Here is a 25,664-nt window from a genome sequence, read left to right as displayed (position 1 = left end):
AGTCAAGTTCTACTCACATAAGAGGGAGAGAGGTGTGGGCAGGATGCGTGCGGCGGGCATACTTATATGTTGCGCGTTCTTTGGTCATATTTGTTGGCATGATGCACTTCTGTGGAGAGGACCCACGTGGGATCCACAAATACCCACTCCGTCTGTAGGGCATTGGTGGAGCAAAATCAATATGGGGAACTCGGCGTACCTGCAGTTACCCTGCGCAGGATGGAACCCTGAACACGCCGAAAGTTCAACGCAAGTTGAAAATTGAATCTTGTTAGATAATATATCAACTTTGCATTTTATTTTTCTTTGGTTACATAATAGGTAGGTCCAAGTCTAAGTTTACCAAATATTGCGACTGATTTATGCCAGTTTCACTATCAACAACCTGGGCTGTGCTGACACTAAGCTGACTATCTCGAAAAATTTGGACAGCGTATGGGCCAAATGTGGGCTGACTATGACAAATAGCCATAAAATCTGAATTGACATGACTCTGTAACGGTATTCTGACCCTATCTGGCCATAATCTGGGCTGATGTTGACCATACACTGTCAGATATCATCAGACTGAGGCTTTGAGTTCAGACACTCATCAGAAACTGATTGCATCTTGCCCATCTATGCACAGGCTGTTGATAAGTGCCCACTCAAACTCAGGTTGGGATTTAATGGTAAATACATGGTTGTGTACTGATTATTTCTCCCAGACTAATGTTACTTTGTCATCCATATCAGGAGTTGAACAGAATCACCCCGGTTTCGTGGTGCCAGGGCTCCGAAAACGGCTGTATTGCGATGGACGAGATGGATCTGGAAACCCGAGCATATTAGTGGCGGATAATTTGACATCACGGTTGCATGGGCATATCTACCTTTCTCTACGTCAAATTGCGACCAACAGTGAGTATAAGTGAAGCTTTGGTCGAGCGAGTCTGCGAGCGTTTTTGATGTAAGCTGGATCAACGGTCCGCCCGGAGTTTTCGCAGACTTTATCCGGACCCAAGTCTCCATCAAGCGGTTTTCTGTCCTTATGAATCTGTAAAAGTCGAACTAGCATGTGGTGATACACACTCATAACCCTTTAGATACATGCTCCTAATTACTGAATTTTGACCTGTAACCCCCGCATATCACTCCGAATAATCTTCGATCCAAATGAAGTCAATCGAGTGATTCGGTTCGCTCCTTCAACTCAACTCCATTGAAGGTCTTCATAATCCCCTTAATGATTGCATAGGTGAAGTGGCCACCAAGTGTCTGGTGATCAAACGTTAGACCCGCATTGGTCTGCTCAGATCGTCTGAACCCATAGTAGGCATAATATGCGTCAAAAAGCTGGCCATGCATCCGAGTCAGCCAAGAGTCGAAATGTCGAAAAAAGTCCGTAACTTCCGACTGGAATCCGGGTTCGGTAAGCAACTCCCTTTTTGTGAGCCGTACTTGTTCATAAGTTCCGGTGAACCATGAACCATACGGAAGCTTGTGTTTCACCTGCTGTCCGGGGCTGGTGTACTGCACACAAAGACATAACAATACATAAAAAATGGATTCCAAATCATGGCGGTATAGGTGTCCTCCAGTCCAGTTCTTGTCGAAGAGTTCGAACGCCATATATGGTTTCGTACCAGTGCGCTGTTTTGAGGAAGCCTTGCGATTCTCCTCAACCCTCGAGGACAAATCAAAATCATTGAGAACACCGTAAACCTCGCTCGTCACTGCATCTCGCCAAAACATCATGTTACCTAAACTGATGTCCCGGTGCAAGATTTCAGCAATCTTATACAACCAACGATGACCTAAAGCCAGTATCAGCTCCGGAAGGAGGAAGGCGATACAGAGGTACGTACATTGGAGAATATCGTAGAAGACCTGAGCAAATTCTTCGGGCGTCTTCAACTCGTGGATAGGCTGAAGCTTTTGCTGCACAGTGACGCAAGCATGTCGTTCCTCGTATTTCTCATTAATGGCGGACAGTTTCGCTAGCCGTGCTTGTGGAGTGTTCTCGCCGAAAGGCATGGTGTGAGACCACAAGATACGTGGAAGATGCTTTTGAACCCACTCTCCATCTTTTCCTGTGGCGAGTCTGAGAGCATCCTTGACCAGTTCGTCCTCCGTAACTCTGCTCGTGGCCGGAAAGCTGATCTTCACTATCAAGGGCCCCTTCCAATCACATTCACATCCCCCGTTTCCACATATGCATTCAGCCTCCACTACAACCGTGCCACGCCCAATAACTCCATGACTGCGGAATAGCAGGCGATGGAGTCGAATACGCTTCTTCATGTCGTCCTTTTCAAGTAACAATTGTATCCTAGCGAATGGATCAATTCTGGATGCCTTGCCGGTTTTTTTGTTGGCTTCTTCATCTTCATCTTCAGCGTCCATCTCTGGATTTTCCTCGTCACCATGCAACATGACACCCCATTGCGCTGGATTAAACTGAGTAAAGCAGTAAAGTGCAGCGATAAACAGCTGTCGCTCCTTCTCGTCGAATAAGTAGATCCCATGTGTCTTGACAATCAGGGAGTGATCGTAGTACTGAAGCTGGACGTTGGGGCCATCGACAAGCATTCCGAACGAATGAGATCGAATACGACCACTCGTTAACAACTCGAGAGCGTAACCAGCACATTGCAACCTGACATGTTCGGGGCTGTCGTTATCTTTCGATAGTGAGCCTACTATTCGCTCTTCGCTGTTCGGAATCGTCCGTGAGACAACTGTAACAACGTTTCAACGGGGCCTTTTTGTGGAGTAAGAGGTATCTGTACTCACCGGGAGCAGAGGTGGGTTTAGAACTCTTCTGTCGCTTCTGTGTCCCCTGGCCAGAAGTCTGACCAACCGCTGTTGGATCTGTTGAAGTAACGTCTAGTGTTGGATTGACACGAAAATTGACACGCACTGACCGCGAGCACGCTTCTTCGAACCAGATGAAGTAGCAACACCGGAACTACTAGCCTGGGAGCTCTCAGCTTTCGAAGGCTTCTTTACGAAGTATGGGGAAACGACTGCATCATTCAAATGGTCATGATCAGGGAAGGATAATAGAAATCGAGAAGACTACCCACACTCCGTGCCAAGTGTTTTGCCGATTGGTGTATTCTTGATCTCCACGAACATCCGCATCTGCGCCCACGAGATTTTCTTGAACCCTTTCTGTTTATCAAATCCAACGAAAACATTGTTACCGTCGATCTTGCCCCCGGCCTTCTGCGCCCATCCCCAGAGTGTGACAGCAGTATCTGGTGAGCGTCGAGTGTAACCAGTTGTCTGGAAACCGGTGCTATGGTTGTACATCACCAGCGAATTCTTGTGATTCTGTCCTCCGGTAATTGTGGCGAAAACCTTATTACACAATTTTGAAAAGGGAGCGTAGAGACCCTCTTCGTGAGTTTCTTTATACCAAGCGGTTTTGTAATCCTCCCATTCGGCTAACTCGAGAGCGGAACGAAGCTGCTTGGACCACTTAACCTTCCAATCGTTCGGTAGACCAAGAATCTGGGTGGCGAAGACCTCAAATGAAACCAACTGTGCGCTATTACAATCTTCCACCAGATGCTGCTTTACGGTTTCTACCGCAACGGTGGGAGGCTGCTCAGTACCGGTCCTACCTCCATAGTGGTCATCCCTTTGGTGACTCGCTGCTGTGAGGCTGTGCGGAGTATGTTTGGGAGGGATCGGTTTAGTTTTTGAGGGAGGTGTTATTGGGGCTTTTGTGGAAGAACCCTGTGCGTCTGCCATGGCCGTTGGGAGATGGATGATAGTGGCGAGAAAAGAGCGCGTCGGTGTGATATAATTATATCAACCTGGAACCAAGCCACGTGACCGCCGCTGTTACTGAAGGGGCAGGTGATTTTCCGAAGGAATATGTAAGTATACCGACCCAGAAATTTCCTTGTCGCCACTTCGTGCACTTTTCCTAGCTATCCTTCAGTTGACATACAAATTGTTTTCCCCCCTAACCACAAGTTGAGAGTTCACTGTACACCGGCCACGTGCCACATGATCTGTGACAAGGAACAGCCTAAATAAAGCAATTATTTCGGGCCACGGCACTATTTTGGAAGTCGAATCACCCAATTTTGGCAACCAAAGTCCCGCTTTTTGTTCGCGTCCAAGCTGACAACTGCAATCCCCCCGCTGTGCCACAATGGCCCACAGAGAAAATCTTCGCAGTGCCTTTCGATGGTTTTCTTTTGCACTATCTGATGCTGTTCCAGACTTCCCGACCCTTCCATCCAAACCATCGACATCGAGAAGCAACGACACGAAATGGATCATTTTAGATCAAGAAACTACTGTTTTCGAACTGCCCATTTCCGATTCTCTCGTCGGGTACGATTTAATACTGGAGAAGGATCTAGACCTAGCCGGTGTCCGCAGGTGGTTAGAACGCTGCGATCGGTATTTAGAACGAAAAGACTACAATTTCTGGCATCGCCTCCTGTTTGTCGGAGACGGGATGATCGACCTTCCCCCCGCGAAACTGATCACGGGACCGAAGCATGGGTGCTACAAGTGGCTTTGAGTATCGTTTCAACAATGTTGAGGATTTTGCAGCTCCAGATTCTAGGAGAATGGGGGTTGGAGAATGATTCTGACGAAGCGAAGGAGGCACTACAGCTTCTGAGGAGATTTTCGGTTCATTGGCAATACGCTAACAAGGGGAGCATGCCCGACATCACTATTACGTTCGGAACGAAGGACCATCCCACGAAGCGGGCTGCCACCATAGCTACGAAAGGCACCAGTATAGTCAATTATCGCTTTTCCTCCGACTCAGAATCATTCACACATGACAGCTACATACAGTCCCTCATAGAGTCTCAAGTGAACGTATCATCGCAATACGATAGCAAAACTCCATACAGTTGGAAGAATGATGCACTTCAGTTGTTAGCACAGGTATGGTGGTGACGACTTTTGGACATTCTTCCACTGACTAACTACGCTTTCCCAGATGACTGGTCAAGCGAGGAGCTCTGATACCGGCCTCTGCTTTTCCACATCTATCTATGGATTCACTCGTATCGGCTACGCAATCCCGAACGATGTTATGCTCATATCCCAAAACCTGTCTGAACGTGATTCCCTAGAATCACGCCAGGTTCCTGGAACTTATTTGCCCTTCCTCTGCCACCTCCATCGATTCGTGCTCTCTGCGATGATGAAAATAGCGCCTACCATCCTTGCTCCTGGATCCCAACTAGCCAATTTCTCGATTATCCCACAGAATAACTCAACCTCAATGCCAGCTTGCACAGAACCTTTATTACGGGGAGCTGAGTTGGTTTCCTCTTTATTACAGTCGGCTAACATGAATATCTCCATGTATTTGATGTGGACAACACCAGGAATCCTCAAGTACGTCTCCGCCTTCACAGCAACCGAATTTCGGGGAGAATTCAGAAACTTCAGCCCCAGGTAAGTTCGCTATGTTGTGTTTCCGAGTCTGTCAAAAGGCTTTTACAGCAATTTCAATTAGTGTCTTTCGACTCCCACAACTTCAACTTCAATTCCCGCGTCCAAAAATAAGGAAATTCACTGCAATCAGTATCAACTACGAAACCCGACTCGTACTGAAAGAGTTTCGCAATGAGGAAAAGTTCACACGTGAACTTTCCGCATACAACATCTTTGACCGATCGAAATTTCCTCATGTTCCAAAGTTCTATGGGGCGTTTTATAACACTTGGAGACGGACGAGATGTATTTTGATGGAGTATATAGGGGATAGGTTGGGTTTTGGAGGGGAAGGGGAGTTGCTCAATGACCAGGAGTGGTAAGTTTTCTCCAATTCCACTCGTGTGTTCCCTCAATCGCTCTCATGATACAAAACAGGGACGAGTTAAAGATTTGCATCATGGCGCTACACGAGTTGGGCGTACACCACCATGACCTCGCATTCGAAAATATAGCGCGTACGCAGGATGGGAAGCTGCGCCTTGTTGATTTGGGTTATGCTTCAATTGGGGATGATGATTGCCCTGGCTCTCGCTGCCAAGACTTCGACTGGTTGTGATCCGGTGAGGTTTCCGCTTTTTCAGTAACAACTTGAACCTGCTCGCTGATCTCCATCATCGTATATGTCTTAGTCAAACCGCCGTCCGCATACCAGTTCTGTTGAATTTCGTTAGCTTTGACACTTCGCAATCGTTGTCATTATATCCTGGTCACTTCCGAAACTTCAGACCTTTTGGAAATTGGAACTCCTTTAGCAAGTCGTTGTCCCGGTTTAGACCTGTACCGTTCTACATGTTGGCCATCGCCCACAGATAGGCAGCCTTAACTTACTTACGAACCTGAACTTTCCTTCACGCAATCAGAGCAATCTTATATGCAAAAGAGTGTATGATTAAAGGAGCGGAAATAGGTGCCCACATGGGTTCCTACATAAACACGGAATAGTTGATGTCAACATATAAGAGAAAGAAAGGAGGAAAGGTCCAAAAGCAAAAGATATAAAAAAGTGGTCAGAATTGATCACAGCCTAGACATACGTAAAAGGTTCCCGGGGATCCCAAAAAAAAGACCAACACCCATCTCATGCAGCAATCAAACCAACCAAGGCACCAACGGCGGCGAAGCTGTAACCAAGTGAACTTTTGTAGGAGGAGGCGCCGTTTTTACCGGTGCTTTGAGAGTTAGCAGAGGTGCCGGTGCCAGTACCAGTACCACTACCAGTGCTAGAGCCGGGAGGGGTAGGGTATGGTGAACCAAGAGGCTTGATTTCGAACTCATCAGACTGGGATAAAATCTGATTCATGTACGTTAGAGAGTTCGTAGAGTAAGGATCAACAGAACGTACGTTAGTCTGGTTCACGGGGTCGGTGAACAAAATTGTGTAACCAGTTCCAGCATTCAGGTTGACCTGTTGTAGAGTGATCTCCTTTGAACAAACGTCGTTCTGAAGTATCGCAATACTGTCAAGGTAGGAGATTTATTCAGGGCCGAGCTAGAAGACAAGAATAACATTGGACGCACATTCCCAGTGCTCCTGAGAAAACCTTCGGGTCCTTGTTCGTTACGCTATTCACCATAAATTTCGTTAGACAACAATTAAGAGCGACACTCCTGAAGACGTACTAAACCCCAAACTGTGTCGCCTGAGAGTTGTGGCAATCCCATGTAAGGACGTTACTGGACTGTGCAACTAGAAAGAACCGTCAGCGAAAAAAAAAGGATACCAACGACTATAACTTACCCCACCACTGATCCTTTGCAGGTACGGTGATTGGGGGCCCAGTGGCGGCAAAAGCGAGGGTGGTGAGGGTAGAGAGGGTAACAAAGGCGGGAGCGAAGAACATGGCGTAGGAGTGAGCAAGGGGTTGGTTCGACGTCGAGGGGAGAGAAAAACGAGGCCTCGTGATGCCGAGAAACTGACGTGACCGAATCCCTCCGCCAATCGGCGAATGCCGAAATAGCGCGTGGCGAACACTCCCACGGAGACGACACAGGAAATCTCAGACATCGTGCACAAGAAGACCCTTCAGGCCATCGACATTTACTATCATAACCTCTGACTTCGCTTGTCGTGCTTTTCATGTGGAGGTGCCCAGAATTGTCTCCGTTCATTAGCGGATAAAATATACTACTTGCCGACGGTGTCTTTGGATGCCAACTTCTCCTCGAATTAAACCGTCTGGAGCGAAAACGGGAAGGTCATCGAATACGAGATGGACAGAGATATGGCTGCTGGATGTCTCTGAAATACTCGTCGAGGGAAAACGCAACCCCGAATGCACACTGGTGACCAACGGGAGGTTCTTCCCAGACTAGTACTACTCCTCCCTGGAATTTCACTTTCAAGTTCGCACCTTGAGTACCTAGAACACGCTTTGTTGCCACAAAGTTTCCCACGACTCTCGCCGTGCACGAGAACGAGTGGCAAACGAACGGCAACGTCAATATCCGCAACAATCATCTTTTAGATTGCGGCAACCAGTAAAATAAATGTTCGTTCATCAGAACATAATCACAAATAGGTCAACGGCTATCTTCCGAAAAGTAAGTCCCTTTGCCTCTCGTGAAACCGACTTTTCCCCAACGGCTGACTTCCGAGCCTGAGAGACTTGTTCTCAGACAGTCCCTCGTATTTAACGTTCAACAATTCACACCAATGACATCGAGGGTTACAGGTTATTAATCATTACTAAAAAGCCCAGCAAATCTCAGCTAGTATAAAAACCTCACAACATCTGTCTACTCCATCTCAAACTTTTCCTTTCAAACCAAACCAGCCCTTCAGAATCTCTTGAACAAAATGTCGGCCTTCGGTCCTGCTCCTAAACCAGCTACCAAGCTCGGTATCTATCGTGTTCTGTCATCTCGAGCTGGGGTTCGCGTCTCTCCATTATGCCTTGGTGCGATGAGCATCGGCGACAAGTGGGAGGATTGGATGGGGTCGATGGACAAAGAATCCAGTTTCAAGTTGATGGACGCGTATTTCGATATGGGAGGGAACTTTATCGACACGGCTAGCAACTAGTAAGTTTCGATCTGAAAGACCTGATGGAGGTTGTTAATACTGAAATTTTGTTTGTGAAATATAGCCAGGACGAGACCTCGGAAGAGTTTATTGGCGAGTGGGCAGAAAAGAGAGGAATTCGAGACCAGTTGTTTATTGCTACCAAGGTAATGTCACCGCCCATTTTATCTTACGGTCCCTCTGCAATGGAGACTCATGTTGTGGGCCCCAAACGTCTTTGCAGTACACAACTCTCTTCAAGAAAGCAGACCCGAAGATCGTTCAAAAAGTCAATTATGTCGGGAATAATATGAAGAATATGCATCTCAGCGTCAAAGCAAGCCTGAAAAAACTTCGCACCGACTACATCGATCTTTTCTACGTACATTGGTGGGACTATGATACCTCAATTGAGGAAATTATGGATGGATTGCACAACCTAGTCGTTCAAGGCAAGGTTCTCTACTTGGTAAGGCTCCGTACTCCGTATATCTGTTACAGTAGCCTGACCTCGAGACGACACAGGGTATCTCGGACACACCGGCGTGGATAGTGGCACAGGCTAACCAATACGCTCGAGATCACGGAAAGACACCCTTCTCTGTCTATCAAGGACAATGGAATATCCTGCAGAGATCTTTTGAAAGAGATATCATTCCCATGGCGCGATCCTTCGGTTAGTTCTTCCTCCATAATCATCTTTCCTAAATTTCGTCTCAATATGGTTAATTTGAAGGCATGGCACTCGCCCCGTGGGGTGTTATCGGTGGAGGCAGACTCAGGACCGATGCTGAGGAGCAACAGAGAAAGGAAAGCGGGGAGGAGGGCAGGAAGCGGGGTGGTACTTCAAGTTGGGAGAGGACGCCGGACGAAGCAAAGATGAGTCGTGCATTGGAGAAAGTCGCACAGGAGATCGGCGCGAAGAGCATTTCATCCGGTACTGTCTTTTTCCCCCGCTCCCTCCTCATCGACGGCATACGTTTCTTACCACCATCTTCATTGACAGTTGCAATTGCGTATGTGATGCAAAAGACCACTCACGTCTTCCCGATCATTGGTGGGCGGAAAGTGGAACACCTGAAGCAAAACCTTGAAGCACTTGATATTACTCTGTCTCCAGAACAGATTCAGTTCTTGGAGAGTCAAGTTCCCTTCGACGTTGGCTTCCCTATTTCAATGATTGTAAGTCTTACGCACCTTATCGCTAGCCAAAAGCACTCACGAAAGCTTTTTTCGTATATACAGGGAGACGGAAAGCAGCCCAGTTTCTTGTTGAACATGGCATGTCAGTACCAGAAGGCTCCCGAGGCGCAACCCCTTCCTGCACCTAAGTTGTAGTTCTGGCACTCAAAATTTGTGTACTTGGGCTGTAATCGCCGTGTCAGCTCGATATTGTTCAATGCTAATGGACCCACTCGCTGAAATCTAAGACTCGTTGACACCGAAGTTTGCCTTGAAATGATCTTGCATCGCGGTCTTGCCAGTAGGCAGAAAAGAAAGTTACTTTTTTTACTAACTTTGATAACGCCGAGACAGTGTATCAAAACACGCCGGCGTGCTACCACTACAGAATGTAAAAACGTACTTACATGGGATGTATACTACAACAATAGTCGATATGTACAGCGTAAGAAGTGTGACGATTTCATGGAAAGGGAGGGGAGAGCATAAACATAAAGAGCATAGTATACAGTCCACGGGAAAGGCATAGTAAGGAAAGAAGAATCATAAAAATCATAAGGACTCAACACAGGGCAATTTGAAAGGAACACTCCGAGCCCCGTTCATCATCATCGAACCCATCCCTTCCCAGAACTAAATTACCATCGCATCATCCACCAACTCCCCCCTACTCCTCAAAAATTCCCGATACACCATATGGCAATCCTCCCTATCCCCAATTAAGGCATCATACTGCACTTGAAAAATCTCATTATACCTCAACTGTCTTTGCAATTCTCGCTCATACTGTGCTCGAAGACTTTGGTCTTCAGGGACGACGACAAGCCTCTGACTGCATTGACCTGGGGATCGGACCCAGTTCCCTGGGATACTGGCGGCGATATCTCGAGGACTTAGGAATCGAGGGGTACTTCTCGTTGAGAACGGGGTAGCGTTGGCATTGGCATCGCCCGAAGACGTCGTTGCGGCCACGCCAGTGCTACTGTCGTGACGAGGTGGGATGAGTACGAGGTTACGAGTGTCGAACCGGACATGAGGTGGGGTCTGGGGAGAAGGTGTCGTGAAGCGATCGTTCGTGCTATCCATCATATCCATATCCGAGCCTTCCACTCGTGCATCCAACGAAGTCGAAGGATCGGTTGCAGCGATGGGGGAGTCGGGGAAGCTGGATCTGAATGCGGGTCCTCCATCAGACTTTCGTGGAGCTCTAGGAGTGGTGGGTAGCCCTCGGTTGGAATATCGTGCGGGTGTCGAGATCATGACTACGACTTGGTGCCGGGGCATGCTCTTGCCTCCAGCGGCCTTCTTTTTGCCCTTGCCCTTGACCGAAGCAGGTGACTTTACAGTCGAGAAAGCCTTCCCTTTGGTTTGTGCTTTCGGAGTCTTGCCACTAACTCGTTTGCGGCCGCTACGGCGGGGTGTGGTCGTGACTGAGGAACTCATTGTAGGTTCTTCAGTCGACTGCTGATGTCCCATGGCGGCTCTTTTGCGTGCTTGACTACGAGTAGTGACCATGATTAGGAGAGTTTATGTCGCGTTCTTGGAAGGGAAAAGGAACGATGGTCGATGACTGCAGGTGTAGAATGTGAGGAAAGGAAGAAAGACTTGAATGGGCCGAGTGGCACAACCGTGTCTCCTTTTATCCACTCATTCATGTGCGCTTTGACACGCGCTTTAGCCATGAGTTCTTTGTGGCATGGGCTTTGGCCGCCCAGTTGTCATGAAATCGATGAAAAGGAAACAAAGGGCTTTGTTCAGGTCAAAAAAAAGAAGCGCCCAGTGGTAACCGTGGCATCCGCTAACCCGCCTGCTCAAGCAAGTGCCTCTTTGTCCAATTTACGGGTTGCCCTCTACCACTACGCTATCAATGTGATACGACAGCCGGCGGTGGTCGAAAGACGAAGTTAACTGACTTGTTGCGGGTAGGGTGAAAACCGTGTATTGTTGAAATGAGAAAAACCGGTCACATACAGTAGCCCTCTACGGAACAGGTGCACTCAACCTCATAACAGCCTTCGTCGTCGCCACCTCCCAACAAGTTGTCTCCAATGCCAACTTTCCCTCTTTCATCAACTCAGGAAATTGGTCCTCTACAATGCACACTAACTTCGGATCGAGAACTTCACTCGGAGTACTAACAATCATTCGAGCCTGTTGTAGACATGGAAACTGCAGCTGTGGGGATATATTGGACGAAAACAGGGCGTCGACTGTCTTCCATGTAGACCAAGGGGCGGGGCCAACGGCTCTCAAAATCGAGTTGGGAGTGTCTGCAACGACTGCAAAAGTGACGACTCGGAGGTATGGTGTTATGGGTGACTCCTCGGCGATCGATACAGGAAACAGGGACTGAATCCAGGCGATAGGGTTGTACGTTAGGGTTTGGCGTAAGTTCAGGAGGGTGAGCGACTGGAGATTGGGAGTGTAACCGAGATGGACATTGTCCTTGTCTAAATCATACGTGATGAGATGCGGTAAGGCGAACGAACAATGTACGTGCATACCTTCTGACACACGGTCGGGTCCATGAAGTTCAAGATGATGAAGACTTTGCCCTACAAGGCTGAGTAGTTGCGCCGTCGTGTCGTAGTCGAAAAGTTTCGCTCTGTGCAGACGCAACGTGCGGAGAGACGAGAAATCAAGCGGGCAATGTGGTTCGCTGAAGAACGGGATGATATGGTCGAGAGGGCACAGACTGAAATGTAGACTGTTCAGATGAATTGATTGTGGTGCCGCAATAAGAGATGAGTCTTGTGCAGAAGGTAGTACGCGACCATCAAATCCGATGTTCACCATACTGATATCCTTTAAGTTGGTGGCATTGAAGAGCACGAGTAGAAGATCAGCTGTGGAGGCGTAACGCGCAAACGTTACTTCGAATCGAGTGAGAGTTGGTAGTCGGAAAAGGTGGATTAGGACGTCATGAAAACCATCCACAACACCAAAGCGAAGTAACCTGAGCGTTTTGACACTCGTGAGTTCCAACAAAAGGTTGCGTATGGCAGTCCTCTCCTCCTGTTCCTTCTGCGCTAAAAACATCAAGTGCGTGCGACCAAAACTTTCGAAATGGTGCAGTGAAACTTGCTGAATGTATGTAGCGAGTCGAGGATTGTGACTAATATACTCAATGAGTAAGTTGTAAGCGATGGTTGCTTGGGTACTGATCTCGAAATAATCCTCGTGTCGGGGAGAGTTGAATTTCAGGATGAGATGCCTGAACAGATTAGCCTGCGCAATCGGAGCCCAGGAAGAATGAACGAGAGCGCAGCTCTTCAGAGTCTCGTAGTCATCGTGGCTATCGAAGAAAGAGAGTGCCTGGATAATGAGCTCGAGTGGTAACATGATGGTGAGAGGTAAAAGAAAGGAGTGGCCATTATTTATGACAAAGGCGCTCCGTGTTCCCCACATTTTCTCCACTACGCCAATGTGCTCTCTGTTGATAACAAATCTCGCAGCCAGTATTACTGAGTATTGAGTAATAGATGTAGGTCATGGACTATACTAGATCGGACGAGGAAATTATGGTAAGTCACTTAGTTATCATACAAACACCAGTGTCTGTCGAGTAATCATTCCTAGAGATTACGCGTTTGGCAGCTAGGAATGATTAATGACATCCCGTATTCGGCAACCAAGACGGCTGCCCTGTGTAGGTTTTCGTGAGCTGACGATAGGTAGTGCTTTGAGTCCATTTATGATCTCCTCAATTGAGGTAGCTATAGCATAGTCTCACAGATGCACGTAGAGCTAATATCGATGCAGTCAGTGCGATGCTTTCTCATGCTGCGTTGACGCTGAGATGCATGTTCTTCGTATTGTCCCCGGAGTAGTTTACCTTTTGAGCGATTTTCGGGTCTGCTTTCTTTGAAACCAGTCGTTTACTGCGAGATAGCGTATAATGCATGAGACTTGGACGTCACGTAGATGCCGTACGAACTACAAACATACCTTGAAAGCAATAAACGGATCCCTCTTTTTTCTACCCACTCGCCAATAAAATCTTCTTCCAAGGTCTCGTCCTAGCTGTATCATCACAGAATTCAGTATTACAACCTGGATCACGTCTTTGAGTCCGAACTTACTAGTTGTTACCCGTGCCGATGAACTCCCCTCCCAGATCGAGAGACGCGTCCATGGACTTGAAACTGGATTCTGTGTCCATTGATCCCATGACACCCACTTGCCACCGTGCTCATCGCAATGGAGAAACGTGAACACCAGCTTGAGAAGACAGAACACGATAGATACTGAGCATCGGATGTCTGCATTGGCCCGTGATCGCAGCATGTCCTGTCGCTGTATTTTAATATTCAGCTGCTTGCAGACACTTCTGTCGAGCTGAAATTCCGAAAGATGCGCCGGTCATAGTCGGTCCAGGGAGCGTTATAATCATCCCGTCAATCCCTCTGCCTCTCTCCCATGGGCCATTCCATGGTCCCCTCCATTGGTCGTAAAATCTCGTTCTTGAACATCGCATCTTCACGAGCCGGCCTTTCTTCTTCGTCTCCACTGAGGTGGTATCGGAGCCTTATGTCAAATCAACTTGGGTATGAACCACCAAAAGCGCAGGTCGGCACCCTCAGTATGTCTGATTTTAGATTACGAATGCATCTAGGGCACTTAGGAAGATTGAAATACATGCAGTGAGGACAAAGCCAGAGGGAGAAATAGACTTAGCTGAATGTCGAGGGAAGAACGGAAGAGCGATGCCATTGGCTATCGTTACCTCACGTATGTAACTCAGGTATGTACATATAAACAAATAATCAAACTGAAACGCGGAAGACTCGAAGAATCCATGCATAGAAACTGAAAGGAGAAATAAAGGGGACATTTAAGGAGTCCAAAAGGAGGTCAAGAGAGAATAGGGGTAGCCCGGTTCGTAACACTGAGGACGGTGACAATGGTGTTTGGCGTGACCCGTATGAGCTTTAATCACTGGGGGCATTTTGCTGTCATGTGAGCGCTGTCTTGTCTATGTCATGTGGCAGTAATGTAAGTCGTATGTGGAAGGGTTTGATGTGACCGAATTGTGACTCAAGCAATAAAAATTCATGAAAATTAACCTAAATAGGATAATAGTTTTGTAGTAAAGTATATTAGTTATTGTTCCTAATGAAGTGAGTGTTTGTGTAAAAGCCACTGTAATGCTGATTCAATGTTACATGAGGTCACTATTCACGTGACTTAGTGACTTCACAATCGACGTCGAAGCGACAAAGACCCTGCATTGAGTTAGCATTCCGGCACCTTTTGCGCAAATGATCACTGCATTGGCCACAACAACTAATATATTTTACTACAAAACTGGGATCTCATTTAGGTTAAATTTCATCAATGTTTATTGTTTGAGTCACATTTTGGTCACAATAAGCGTTTCCACATACGGCTTACATGACATAGACAAGACAGTTCCCACATGACAGCAAAATGCCTCCAGTGAATTTACACAAGCTTCACAAGAACCCCAACCACAAACGCAATGAAATTGAGGATGAGTGAACCTATTCAGCAGAAATTGAACAGCCTAGGTACGACTTTCATTCTTTAGGCTAACTTGCAACTAACCAAACATTCTATTAGACATACACAACTGGACCTTCAGTACAACAGGATTCGAGAAGGCTCATGAAGATTGGCAAAAGTTCTATAGAGTGTGCCGGAGCACTGAACTGCAAACCAATCAAAAGTTTACTTTCCCGACAGTACAAGGTAACTTTCGGGTAAGAGCACGTTACGACGATTTATATTCAAAAGTGTGGACGTTGGCTATGGATGAAGATCTTCAAATTCTCATTACTGGCCAGGCTGGTACAGGTACGTGGGATCTCCTTGCTGTCCGTCGCCTAGTTGATCATAAGTAATGCAGGCAAAACTGTTGCCCTGTGGTACCTCATCCGCCGTATCATCCGCGAGACAGATCAACCACTTGTTTACGTGGAAAACCAGATCACATACGTCTTCTACGACGGAACGGTATTCTACGGATCCACAAACAGTGCTTGTGCTTCAGAAGAGCTACCCCGTTCCAAGACTGAATTAGCGACTCTCCTTGTTTTTCTGAACCTCGACAGAATGAACGGCTCCTTGAGTGTCGGCAATCGATGGACCAGGATTATCCAGGCCTCCCCCCCAATCCAGCCAACCACTTATGGACCAAACAGGACGATCTTCATACACAAATAGTGCTTCCTCTCTGGACAAAAGACGAACTTGTGAAATGGTATGAAACATATCGTCATCCGATACCCTCAATCTCACTCAACGCTTACAGTTTTGAAGTGACACCGAGGAACACAAAGTTTCTGAATACACTACATGAATCCTTCGATGAGCATGGAAACGCAAAAGCAGGCGTCGATCAAAACATTGCCAGTCGCTTCAGGTCAGCTTTAGAGCAAGCACGTCTACAAGCAGACACGCATCCCGGCCCGCTCGACCGCACCAGCAAGCTGTCTGTGCTAATCGATGTCGCCACAGCCAAATTCGGCCCTTTAGTCCGCGACGTCTTCGCAGCCATCGTCGACGCGTCGCGCGTAGAAGCGAAACTGGACGACGCTCTAATGAGCCTCAACTTGGACCATCTAGCTACTGCTGTTACATCGACTGCCAACCCGTTCTTACCAGGAACTTCACATTGGATCATTCTCGTGGCTGCCGACGGTGAACAGATCCATAAGGTTGCTGTAAATCCAGAGTTGAGGATCACCATTAGATCAACAGAAATCGCAAATCGGGCAATGCGCCGACTGCGACAACATCAACTTGAAACCGAAAGAATTGTTCACGCCTGTGTCAAGTTATTTTCCCTTCAGTGTGCACGGTGGCTAGCTGGTTGGTTGTTTAAAGGTGTTGCCCTGCGATTCCTCGTAACATCACAGCAAGGCATTCCTTTAGTTCGTATGGTGCCTACAGATCCCACGAATACCTCTAATCCAACGTTCACCACACCAAATGATCTCGACATCGTCCGGAATGCAACTTTACCGTTTGAGCGGTCCAAATTCCCTTTAACTCAAGCAGCTGGAAGGACATCAAAACAGGCGTTTATATGTTCTCCGACATCTGTAACACATCGCTAATGGACGGTATTCTTATTGAACTCCGGGGTAGTACTTTTATACTATGGGTACTTCAACTCACAGTGGGTGACGGTCGGCTTGGGGGTTCCGATGAAGGATATACGCTCATAGATGGGATAAAGAAGTCCATCCTCTCCGAACGACCGAACCGTACTGTTATCATCCGCTATGTGCTCGTCAAACCAGCCAGTCCTATGGAGAAGGAGCCTGCATCCTGGACGATGCCCCCAGGTTGGAATGAATGTCCAGGCGATGTGTTCTGTGCACATCTCCACATCTCCAAACCACTTACCATATCCGAATAGAGTATATTATGTTCAGCAAATATGCACAGATGTTTCGCAGTCTATCAATGTATTTCTCACGTGGCGGTCTTTTTCTTGTTCAATCATTGTTCTCTTTCCCTTTTTCCTTCTCGCTTTTACCCATCAGTCAACTTACGACGTCGCGACTTTCTTTCTTCGCAAAGCCGCCATATTTTCGAAAGCTCTAGAATCTGTTTTGTTTCAAATCAAGTTCAGAATGTCATCGGACGAATATCAAACGGTGTCACTGGTGAAGTGTTCGCGATTTTTGAGCCTCAGACTGTTGCGCTGCCCCAATTGCTACTGATCTGAGAGTAGAAAGCCTCTCCGCGCAGTGTAGCCCGGATGGTCTCAAAGCCTCTCACATTGGATACACGATCCGACCCCATACCTAGATCCGTTGGTTGAAAATAGCTATTACAATATTCGAAGACATTTCATCCGCTTCTAAGTTGGAGGATAAACTGATCCTGAATTCCGAGATTTCGAGTGGAGGGACCAGCCGGGCAACAGTACGTTCTCGGTCATGCTAGTAGAGCAATTCGGAGGAAGCGTAAACTTTTGATCCTGGATGAAGGTGCGGCCCGATTTCGGCATTTCTCGTTAGCCTGATTTTAAAATTTGTCTGGTTTGCAGCTACTCCTGCCGTCGGTAAGCCACCCTCGTAACATTCTTTTCGTGGTAAAACGGTCCCCTTCCCAAAAAAAAAACCAACTGCTTCCAACTGAGAAAAATCATGGATACCAAGTTGAGGTCGACGTTCGATGTTACAACTTATGGGCTAGTTTCACGAATCAAGGGCTAGCAAATTTGGTGCCCTCGCGGTCAGCCTCCGAATGTCTACCACACTCTTCCCGAGCATTGTAGTATCGTTCTCTTGAATGTTCCTCGAATTTTTCAGCAATGCCAATTATCCCAGGGATCTTTTGCGAGTGGAGATCATGGTGGTATTAGTAAGAGTACGTAGTGGTGACCAGGCTCGCGATGACGGACACCCAGCGCCAACGCCGACGTTATGCACCACGCTTCTCCGTCAGTATCACTCGCAAACAAGTTCAAGCGCGTGAGAGTTGGTTCAATAGGAGGGGGGCATATACACTGGACGGTCCTATCCGGGATGTACCAAAAATGGGTCTCATTTTGGCCGCCACTCCGATCCTAGTGTACCTAAAACGACCCAAATTGAGTACCACCTACGATCCCTAATGTGCATAAATGGGCTCGTCGGTAGCCAAGTCCGATCCGTATGTACCAAAAATCGGGGTTGTCCTGGGTACCGGATTTATATGCCCTTGGGTTTGTTTTCAACCTGAGTGCTACCTTTCACTTTCTCACCGCAACGTCCACCATGCAACCACGCACCAGGATCTGTTCTGTGCGAGGGCTCGGACGCCTCAAGAGTAACATACCTTACGAGTTTGGCTCTGAAGACAGAGAGGGCGAGTCAGATTAGCTCCTCCAATTGTTCTTAGTGTTTGTTTCGATTATTCTACAATATAGTACCCTTAAAATAATCAGGTATGGTAGATATGAGGTTGTATCGGTTATGTACACAAAATGGACCAAAATTCACCTACCCGATCCAAATGTACCAAATACCTGCCCAAATTGACCCAAAAGTATGTACCAAAATTGGTCCAAAATGGGGGTCAACGGATCGGACATACTACCCAATGTGCCCCCCTCCTGGTTCAATCTATCTCACCACTCAAAGTGGGGTGCTGTTCAAAATCCCTGGCCATCAACGTTGTCATGCATATGCACAGGAGTGAGGCCACGTCGCTTCCTCGTCCTCTCTTGAACCTGCCCAACTCGGATGTCCTCAGGTCGCTTTTTCGAGGGAGCATCACGTATCCAATTCTATGGGGGCCAGTCATTTACGAACGCAAATAATATCATCAACAATTACAACAGCTATATTTCAGCACGCCCCGAACTCGAACATGGATTGTCGATTTCTCGGAGGGACGATGACCAATGGCTGACTTTGGTGAGTAGGCGTACAGTCTGACACTCGTTGTGGCTTACATGTAATACCAGCGTGGCGGACAAAGGCTCAGATTGATATGTGCGATATACTTATTCTATGCGAAGTGTCCTCAGAGACGCATCATGTGTCCGTCAAATTGAAGACCACAAACCCATTTCGAAACAGAGTGGGAGGTGTTGTGAAGATTCGGAAAAGGACGCAAATCGCGGAAATTGTTCCTGGGTTTGAAGATCGACGATTTACGGTCGTTTCGCTTGAACCTGAGGACGGTGGGGATGTCGAGAAGATATGGAGGGTATGACTAGCTCATTGACGAAGACGCTAAGCCTGACATATTGGGCCAGATATTAGAACCACTTTGTGAAACTGCTCTTTCTCAGCGGTGAGCTCTGATTTCTATAATTGGGCTCCACAGCTTCTTATTTGGTTGAAGTCAAGTCTGGCTTACACAAATATTTGGAGTGGGTCGGTCGATGACACCAACGTTGATATACCACGACGGTGCGTTCTGCTGCTTTCTTTACATTGTTAGAGACTGAATTGCATCTAGAGGCCATTGATGTGGAGACTATTATAGAGCAATGTGAAAAGACACCGATTGTATGGACCTACCTGTTCTACAGATTCGTGCGGATATCCACCTTGATGGTCGTCGATCTCAGCTGATCTCGTGTTTAGAATCATTCCTTTTTCGACGTAGTAGGCGACGAAGCTTTACAGAAATTGGCAATTCCAGTAAGCTCATTGTCTCACATTCCCTGCAGCCTAAAATAGCTTTGTTTCAGCTTGCATCTGGGTGGACGTTCAATCTGAAGACTCGTTCATTCCAGTATGACATCGTAGCCGTAACCTCCGATGACGACGAAGACCGTTACTACTTTGATCGACTGCCCCCACTTCCACACAACTGCAACCCACCACTCGATTCCAACGAGATCATCCACGCTATTCCAAACATCTTACAGCTGGTCTCATCATTCAGAACATATCGCAGTATATCATCCTTTGTCCGCCACCATGACGTTCTCACATTTGGCACTGTTCATCAGGAAAAGCCCAAAATGCGAATTTGCACAAATCAGTAATAATTTGTACCAATTCGCACCAAGGCGTCAAATTTGTGACCGTTAGTGACTTTCTCCGAATTTTGCTATTTCCACATCCCCCCAACGAATTTTGACTAATTCGTGCTTATTTGTGCTATTTTGCGTGCATTTGGGTGTCTCTAATTGACGCAAATCTGCACATTTCTTACAAATAGTTGGGCCTCGTTTCGTCGCACTTGTAACAAATAATCAAGTAGTGTATATTGACGTTGTTCACTAAGTTACATGTGGTTGTATCTAAATATGTACATCAATGTGATTAGGACCCGACATCTCCTGCCAATTTATCACGAAGTGTAAAGCCTGTGTGTACCAGTGAATAATAGCCAGACCAGAAGTAAACAGTTACTGACAGTACTAGTGGAAGAAGCATCAAGTCTTTGATGATCCTTGTTTGATGAGAACAAATTATGAATCACACAAGCCTAAAAATTCGTTGAAAGCACGATAAGGCGGACAACAAAGACGACGTACTTGCTTCTACAGCTGTTCCAAACCACCCGAGAAACCTTAGCTCAGAGCTGGACCCGGGCCTGAGTCTTGCCGGCATTCTTTTGTCGAGCATACCATGAAGAATAAATTATATGAGAGAGTTGGGGAGAGAAGGAAAGTTTGGAGTGCGAGTGGTAGTGATGGAATGAAGGAAAAAGGAATGAAGAAGAACGTACATATAATAACCAGACACGTCGTACTACGTAACCTGCAACCCGGTCCCTCGGATAAATCGGTGATCTCGGCAAGTCATTCAATGACTTGACGGCGACCACTAAATTTCACAACTGTGACAACTATGAAAAAGAATTGAGAATTCTCTAAGTCCAACTAAAGTCCAATGCCAGGATAGAGTTCACTCAGATAAAAGCAAGTATCCAATACCCCTCCCACTACTTAAATCTGTGTTATCATTTATGGATACAATTCATGAATAAATAGCAAAGTTGCCTTTTGCTTTGGCAAAAACTTAGGTGGAATTCGCACAAACTAGTGCAAATTTGCCCCAAACATTTCTGGGCATTATCCTAATTTACACAGTTTTGCGCCAAACAGCCAAACTTGCGCAGATTAGCTAGGTTAGTTCAATTTGTGCGAATTTGCACCAATTCGCATTTTGGGATTTCCCTGATGTTGTTGATGTCAGAAAACCCGGAATCCTCGCGTACTTTCCTTCCATCTCATCTCCTGTGTGGTCCGTTCAACTTTCTACATTTGGTACTCCTGACATCGTTGCCAGGTATTCAAAATCAGGTGATCCCTTTTTTCAGAGTCATTTCCCGGTTCTAATTATTTTACAATCCCTTCACTAGTTGATCTCACTTTCGTGAAGAATAACAAGAAATCTAAAATGACTGTTCGGTTTTCGTTACGACTCCCACCGGAGGATTACCAGCAACTTCGCACTGGCTACCTCGTGCAGTCATTATCCTTATACAAAGATGTCGTTGATTTTGATGATATGGGTATGAAATTGGCATAACTATCTAGTAATCACTATTAACACGCGTTGTATTCTTAGTCTTCTTTGATGAGCTTGGCTTCCAACTTGCTGGGACCTTCGCATCTGCTCCGTCAAGTTGTGATCCACCGAGATACCTACACGTCCCACCTCTTTCCCCTGAATGGATTGACAACATGCCGTGCCTTCACTGGCCGTTGAAGGATCGATTGTTTTACTGGTCCTTTGACCGTAGTGGGAGGATGGAGATTGCAGAACAGGACTGGGAGAAGTATGACATTCCAAACCTGAAAGTAGTGACATATGTCGGGTCAATATGGTATAAAGAGGATTGTGGGTCAGTTCAGGAGTATCTACAGCATAACAAGTATGACTTGGGTGGCCAACAGTTTGCCAATGGCCATGGGTATCCTATTCTAATTAAAGGTAAGAGACTGGAATCCTTGATATCAGGAATTGCTCCTAAGATTTATCCCAGGTGATCCTCATATGGGTCATATCCAGGCAAAGTCAGAAGAGTCTGACGAAGATTAGCATGCATACCGAAGAATACATTCAAGCTAATTTAAAGTCAGGCAGTCATTCTATGTGTATTCTGCTAAACCTTTGTTACGACTACACGAGAGAAAGGGGAAGGGCAACCGATTGAAAGTCCACGAACCAAATTCCCAGATTGATGCCCAAGCTGGTCGTATCGTACAAACACCCATAATTGAGATTTTAGATTAATATTACAAACATCCATCGGAGCTTGTAATTGTTTAATTGAGCGTTGCATGAAGTTGATCATTCAACTTTACAAGGCTGAATGACCTTTTAAAACGCCAGTGTCTTATCCCAGCGAGACGTTCAGACTTGAAACATAAGTTACTAGTACACGTCAATTGTCTGCATTCCGAAGTAATAGGTACCGGTACCGTACTTCAACACCCTCAGCGAAAAAAAAAAAAAGAGAAAACAAGAACATCCTGTCTTGCTGTGGCCGTAAATATGTGACTCGGTTCGTACATATATACAGTACTGTCGAAGACCGTACTCAGTATCCTTCCGGGGTACTCTGGGGAGGGAACGCACTGTCAGTGTATGGTGCAGATGCCCGAAAAGCGGTACAACCGATTGTGCATCCTTCCCACCCGCACATAAAGGCTGTCCGCTGACGCGCTGCCGCGGAAAGGTGATAAACGGTCGTCCACGTCCTGTATAGACTGATTCTGAGAAAAAGTAACGTAAGGTGTAGGGAGGTCCAAACCCGTAACAGGTGTTGCGTCGGAATTGAATTTGGACGGTGGTTGATGAGGACAACGATCGCCCTGGGAACTGGGCCAAAACCAATTTATGAGGGGGGTTGACGCCAAGGTTGAGTTCGGTGTATCTTCCGTTGTAAAATCGCCTCCTGAAGCTGCATGTACGTTGGGGTCATTTGGGTCGTTGTAAGAAGGTGAAGGTGTATCGGGAAAGGCGCTGATAGGGTTTTGCCGCGTAAAGAAATCGTCCTGGTAATCCAAAGAGTGGGTATGGAGTATCGATGTCGATACCCAGCGCTGCAAGTTGCGCAGCAGAATAGTCGTAGTATAGCAACCTATTATAGAAAATGTATCTAGACGCCGTGCCAGAAATCAATACCACGTATAGACTCACAAACTCAAGTAGTAGGGTAATGACTGTCTCAGCACCTATACCATCCATCAAGGCCGCCTTTATCTCATCGCTATCGCTATCGTATTCGGAGGTCCAAGTTTGTCACGTCATCGGAAGCCGCCTGGCTTCGCTTTCCTTTCATGATGAAGTTGGGACAAGTCTTTCCTATGACATTGCCAATATCAATATATTGATGATGTCAAAGAACTGGGAACTCACTCAGAGCGAGTCTCATTAACCACGAAGTCCATCGATTTTACAGAATACGAGTCCAATATCATATGGGGTGGTCGAACCGTAGAATTCCGTGTCCAATGTTTTGTAGTAATAAAACAGAGAGCGCAGGGTTAACTGCAGAGGGTGGGATGTCAATCACTTTTCGCCGAAAAAAGAATGATCTGATCATGATAGTGAAACGAAAGACTGAAAGAGAAATGGCTGACGCGGTCATGTGATACCTGGAGTGCGTGTGACATCTTGTGACATCTCAACTTCACTCCTTCCTGTTCCTTCAGACCTCCGCTTCAGACAGGTTCTTCAACCAGAAAACATCAGGTGGTCAATCTAATCCAGTGAAAAGGTAAGTCAGAGAATAATTCTACGTCGAGGGGATCTTCATCTCACCTGCACGCCACAACAACCAAGGATCGGGGAATCAGTCGAACATAGCGGTCGGGGGAACAATTTCCAGACCTCGGTCAAACCGGCAACTCAGGATACGCACGGACCAACTTTAGGGGAGGTTATTGCGCGCTCGAACATTACCAGACCGGAAATAATCATTCAATAACTCTACAGGCTACGAAAACGTATTTTTTAAGGTTTTGTGTTTATATGAAGAGCAAGAAAAGAAAAGAATTGCAGAACCCAGAAGTCTGGACGAAAGCTTTAGGTTGGCGGCCCATCTGCGTGAATATCTGGTAGTACTTTTGATATCTTTCTAGGGCTGTAGCCCGACCGGATGTCCTCAGAAAGGATTGCCGTTGGCTCCAGGATCAGCAGTCCATTGACCACAAGGGTCGGTCATAACACCACCCTACGCACAGACCCGTTAGTTAAGTTGACCTCGCAACGCGGCGAGAACCAGTCAACCACTCACCTGTTTACCATTTTCACCGCTGGTGTTGCACTGGTCGACTGGGAGACGAAGGAGACGGTTACAGTTGCTGTCGATGGTGAAGGAGCACCTAAAGCACGGATAAATGTCATTGAATCCTTATCGTGAAAATGCAACCATACCCATTGATAGCTTTTGCAGAGAGCCAATAATCCACAGCACCGAATTCGAAGACGGTCTACAGTAGAGGTCCCAGTCAGCTTTGAGGAGAAATGCAGGCGATCGGATGGTCCGATGAGCATCTACTCACGCTGACTTCTTGACCATCGTGAAGGGTCGTTCCGATGACCTTTCTGTTGGCGAGAGGCGGGTTTTCAATAATTTCCGCAGCCCTAGTGGTATCATAATCAAAAGGGAAAGACTTACGCGCACCACTGGTCAATTGCAGCCACGAATGGCGTACGGTCAGATTTAGTGCCAACGTTGTAGCAGCTGACGATTTCAGGTTGGGCTGGAAGAAAAGAGGGATCGTTCAACGTCTGCGGCTCTGGTGAACGACAAATAGACGCACCCCTGTCAACGAGCTCAGTAGGACTGGCGAGAGCTTGACCGAGACCAACGGCAGCGACGACGAAGAACGAGAAAAGCATCTTAGAGACAGAGAGCGGTTAGAAACTGGTGAGAAAAGCTACGAGAAGTGCCCGTTTGCTGTCTCTAACTGTCCTGACCATCCTCCTTATAACCAAAATGACCTGCTATCCTTCGGGAAAGCTTTAGCTATGATGCTTTATGCTTTATTCAGCTTCCTATCGAAACGGCCCACATTCCGAGGTTAGGTACGGTGAGTGGTTCTTGAGGTTGAAACGTTGAGATCTTGAGAACTGATCACTCAGTACTTGATGCGTTCTTCACGTAGTTGTAACCATTGAGCACATATAACTTTAATTCAATCAGCCGTCTACGTTAGGTCAAGCAACTAATTCACCCATGCGAACGTGAATCAATCCCTAACGAGGAACGCCTCTTTCGTAAGTCGCCCTCTCCCAGTCCGACCTCGGAATCCAAGTCCAAATCCGTTCCTATCACCGCCCATTTTTTGTGGCTTGAACGTAACGAAGAATACAATTCCAACGGACAATAGGCGTAGGAAACGTTCAGAAGGTCATAGATGGTGACCAGTGATCTTCGGAATCGATGGCACACACGCCGCCCAGGGGAGAGATGCCCGAAGCAGGGCCAGACGGCCATCAGCATTGTATGAATACTATCATGAATTTCACGTTGCAATAAGTACATACGAAAGAATATGAACTCTGGAGCAAGAGGTTGTTAGATTTTACCGATTCGTTGGTCGCATGGCAAATTGATTGGCGAGGCGGCATAG

General features: G+C 46.8%; 10 protein-coding genes across 11 annotated transcripts; 5 read left to right on the top strand and 5 right to left on the bottom strand.

The window, feature by feature from the left end:
- Positions 1–1,034: 1,034 nt before the first annotated feature.
- Positions 1,035–3,771, bottom strand: E1B28_002750 (uncharacterized protein). Its single transcript, XM_043159695.1, has 5 exons — positions 3,069–3,771; positions 2,907–3,008; positions 2,776–2,853; positions 1,848–2,720; positions 1,035–1,796 (listed from the first exon to the last, which is right to left on the bottom strand). Exons 1-5 carry the CDS (start codon positions 3,739–3,741, stop codon positions 1,162–1,164), a joined length of 2,361 nt encoding a protein of 786 aa, XP_043003300.1. The 5' UTR covers positions 3,742–3,771; the 3' UTR covers positions 1,035–1,161.
- Positions 3,772–4,098: 327 nt separating this feature from the next.
- Positions 4,099–6,344, top strand: E1B28_002749 (uncharacterized protein). Its single transcript, XM_043159694.1, has 5 exons — positions 4,099–4,905; positions 4,961–5,424; positions 5,486–5,782; positions 5,842–6,026; positions 6,096–6,344. Exons 1-4 carry the CDS (start codon positions 4,273–4,275, stop codon positions 6,020–6,022), a joined length of 1,575 nt encoding a protein of 524 aa, XP_043003299.1. The 5' UTR covers positions 4,099–4,272; the 3' UTR covers positions 6,023–6,026; positions 6,096–6,344.
- E1B28_002748 (uncharacterized protein) lies at positions 6,345–7,366 on the bottom strand. Its single transcript, XM_043159693.1, has 5 exons — positions 7,205–7,366; positions 7,087–7,153; positions 6,985–7,029; positions 6,809–6,923; positions 6,345–6,757 (listed from the first exon to the last, which is right to left on the bottom strand). The coding sequence occupies exons 1-5, from the start codon at positions 7,305–7,307 to the stop codon at positions 6,545–6,547; spliced, it is 543 nt and encodes a 180-aa protein (XP_043003298.1). The 5' UTR covers positions 7,308–7,366; the 3' UTR covers positions 6,345–6,544.
- A 114-nt stretch (positions 7,367–7,480) lies between these two features.
- On the top strand, positions 7,481–9,887 carry E1B28_002747 (uncharacterized protein). The gene is made up of 8 exons (XM_043159692.1): positions 7,481–8,007; positions 8,063–8,487; positions 8,553–8,634; positions 8,712–8,936; positions 8,993–9,143; positions 9,204–9,404; positions 9,474–9,649; positions 9,713–9,887. The coding sequence occupies exons 2-8, from the start codon at positions 8,264–8,266 to the stop codon at positions 9,803–9,805; spliced, it is 1,152 nt and encodes a 383-aa protein (XP_043003297.1). The 5' UTR covers positions 7,481–8,007; positions 8,063–8,263; the 3' UTR covers positions 9,806–9,887.
- Positions 9,888–10,282: 395 nt separating this feature from the next.
- On the bottom strand, positions 10,283–11,164 carry E1B28_002746 (uncharacterized protein; the record flags this gene model as incomplete). Its single annotated transcript, XM_043159691.1, has 1 exon — positions 10,283–11,164. One exon carries the CDS (start codon positions 11,162–11,164, stop codon positions 10,283–10,285), a length of 882 nt encoding a protein of 293 aa, XP_043003296.1.
- A 465-nt stretch (positions 11,165–11,629) lies between these two features.
- E1B28_002745 (uncharacterized protein) lies at positions 11,630–12,991 on the bottom strand (the record flags this gene model as incomplete). Its single annotated transcript, XM_043159690.1, has 2 exons — positions 11,630–12,099; positions 12,154–12,991. 2 exons carry the CDS (start codon positions 12,989–12,991, stop codon positions 11,630–11,632), a joined length of 1,308 nt encoding a protein of 435 aa, XP_043003295.1.
- A 2,429-nt stretch (positions 12,992–15,420) lies between these two features.
- E1B28_002744 (uncharacterized protein) lies at positions 15,421–16,731 on the top strand (the record flags this gene model as incomplete). The annotated part of the gene is made up of 4 exons (XM_043159689.1): positions 15,421–15,466; positions 15,519–15,742; positions 15,814–15,872; positions 15,924–16,731. 4 exons carry the CDS (start codon positions 15,421–15,423, stop codon positions 16,729–16,731), a joined length of 1,137 nt encoding a protein of 378 aa, XP_043003294.1.
- A 2,121-nt stretch (positions 16,732–18,852) lies between these two features.
- Positions 18,853–20,111, top strand: E1B28_002743 (uncharacterized protein; the record flags this gene model as incomplete). Its single annotated transcript, XM_043159688.1, has 7 exons — positions 18,853–19,030; positions 19,077–19,321; positions 19,371–19,408; positions 19,460–19,527; positions 19,577–19,653; positions 19,705–19,761; positions 19,812–20,111. The coding sequence occupies 7 exons, from the start codon at positions 18,853–18,855 to the stop codon at positions 20,109–20,111; spliced, it is 963 nt and encodes a 320-aa protein (XP_043003293.1).
- Positions 20,112–21,277: 1,166 nt separating this feature from the next.
- E1B28_002742 (uncharacterized protein) lies at positions 21,278–22,292 on the top strand. The gene is made up of 4 exons (XM_043159687.1): positions 21,278–21,377; positions 21,437–21,589; positions 21,646–22,011; positions 22,064–22,292. The coding sequence occupies exons 2-4, from the start codon at positions 21,475–21,477 to the stop codon at positions 22,117–22,119; spliced, it is 537 nt and encodes a 178-aa protein (XP_043003292.1). The 5' UTR covers positions 21,278–21,377; positions 21,437–21,474; the 3' UTR covers positions 22,120–22,292.
- A 1,651-nt stretch (positions 22,293–23,943) lies between these two features.
- On the bottom strand, positions 23,944–24,930 carry E1B28_002741 (uncharacterized protein; the record flags this gene model as incomplete). 2 transcript variants are annotated; one of them, XM_043159686.1, is made up of 6 exons in its annotated part: positions 23,944–24,259; positions 24,323–24,410; positions 24,463–24,518; positions 24,591–24,672; positions 24,713–24,791; positions 24,852–24,930. In XM_043159686.1, 6 exons carry the CDS (start codon positions 24,928–24,930, stop codon positions 24,191–24,193), a joined length of 453 nt encoding a protein of 150 aa, XP_043003291.1. In that variant the 3' UTR covers positions 23,944–24,190. The 2 variants fall into 2 exon arrangements, with proteins under 2 accessions (XP_043003291.1, XP_043003290.1); XM_043159685.1 differs by having other exon boundaries at positions 23,944–24,410.
- Between the last annotated feature and the right edge of the window lie 734 nt (positions 24,931–25,664).

Source organism: Marasmius oreades, chromosome 10 (assembly GCF_018924745.1).
Source record: "Marasmius oreades isolate 03SP1 chromosome 10, whole genome shotgun sequence".
In the NCBI taxonomy this organism is placed as follows: Eukaryota; Fungi; Basidiomycota; class Agaricomycetes; order Agaricales; family Marasmiaceae; genus Marasmius; species Marasmius oreades.
The sequence above is the reverse complement of the archived record's forward strand: the minus strand, read 5'-3'. Positions and strand labels throughout refer to the sequence as shown.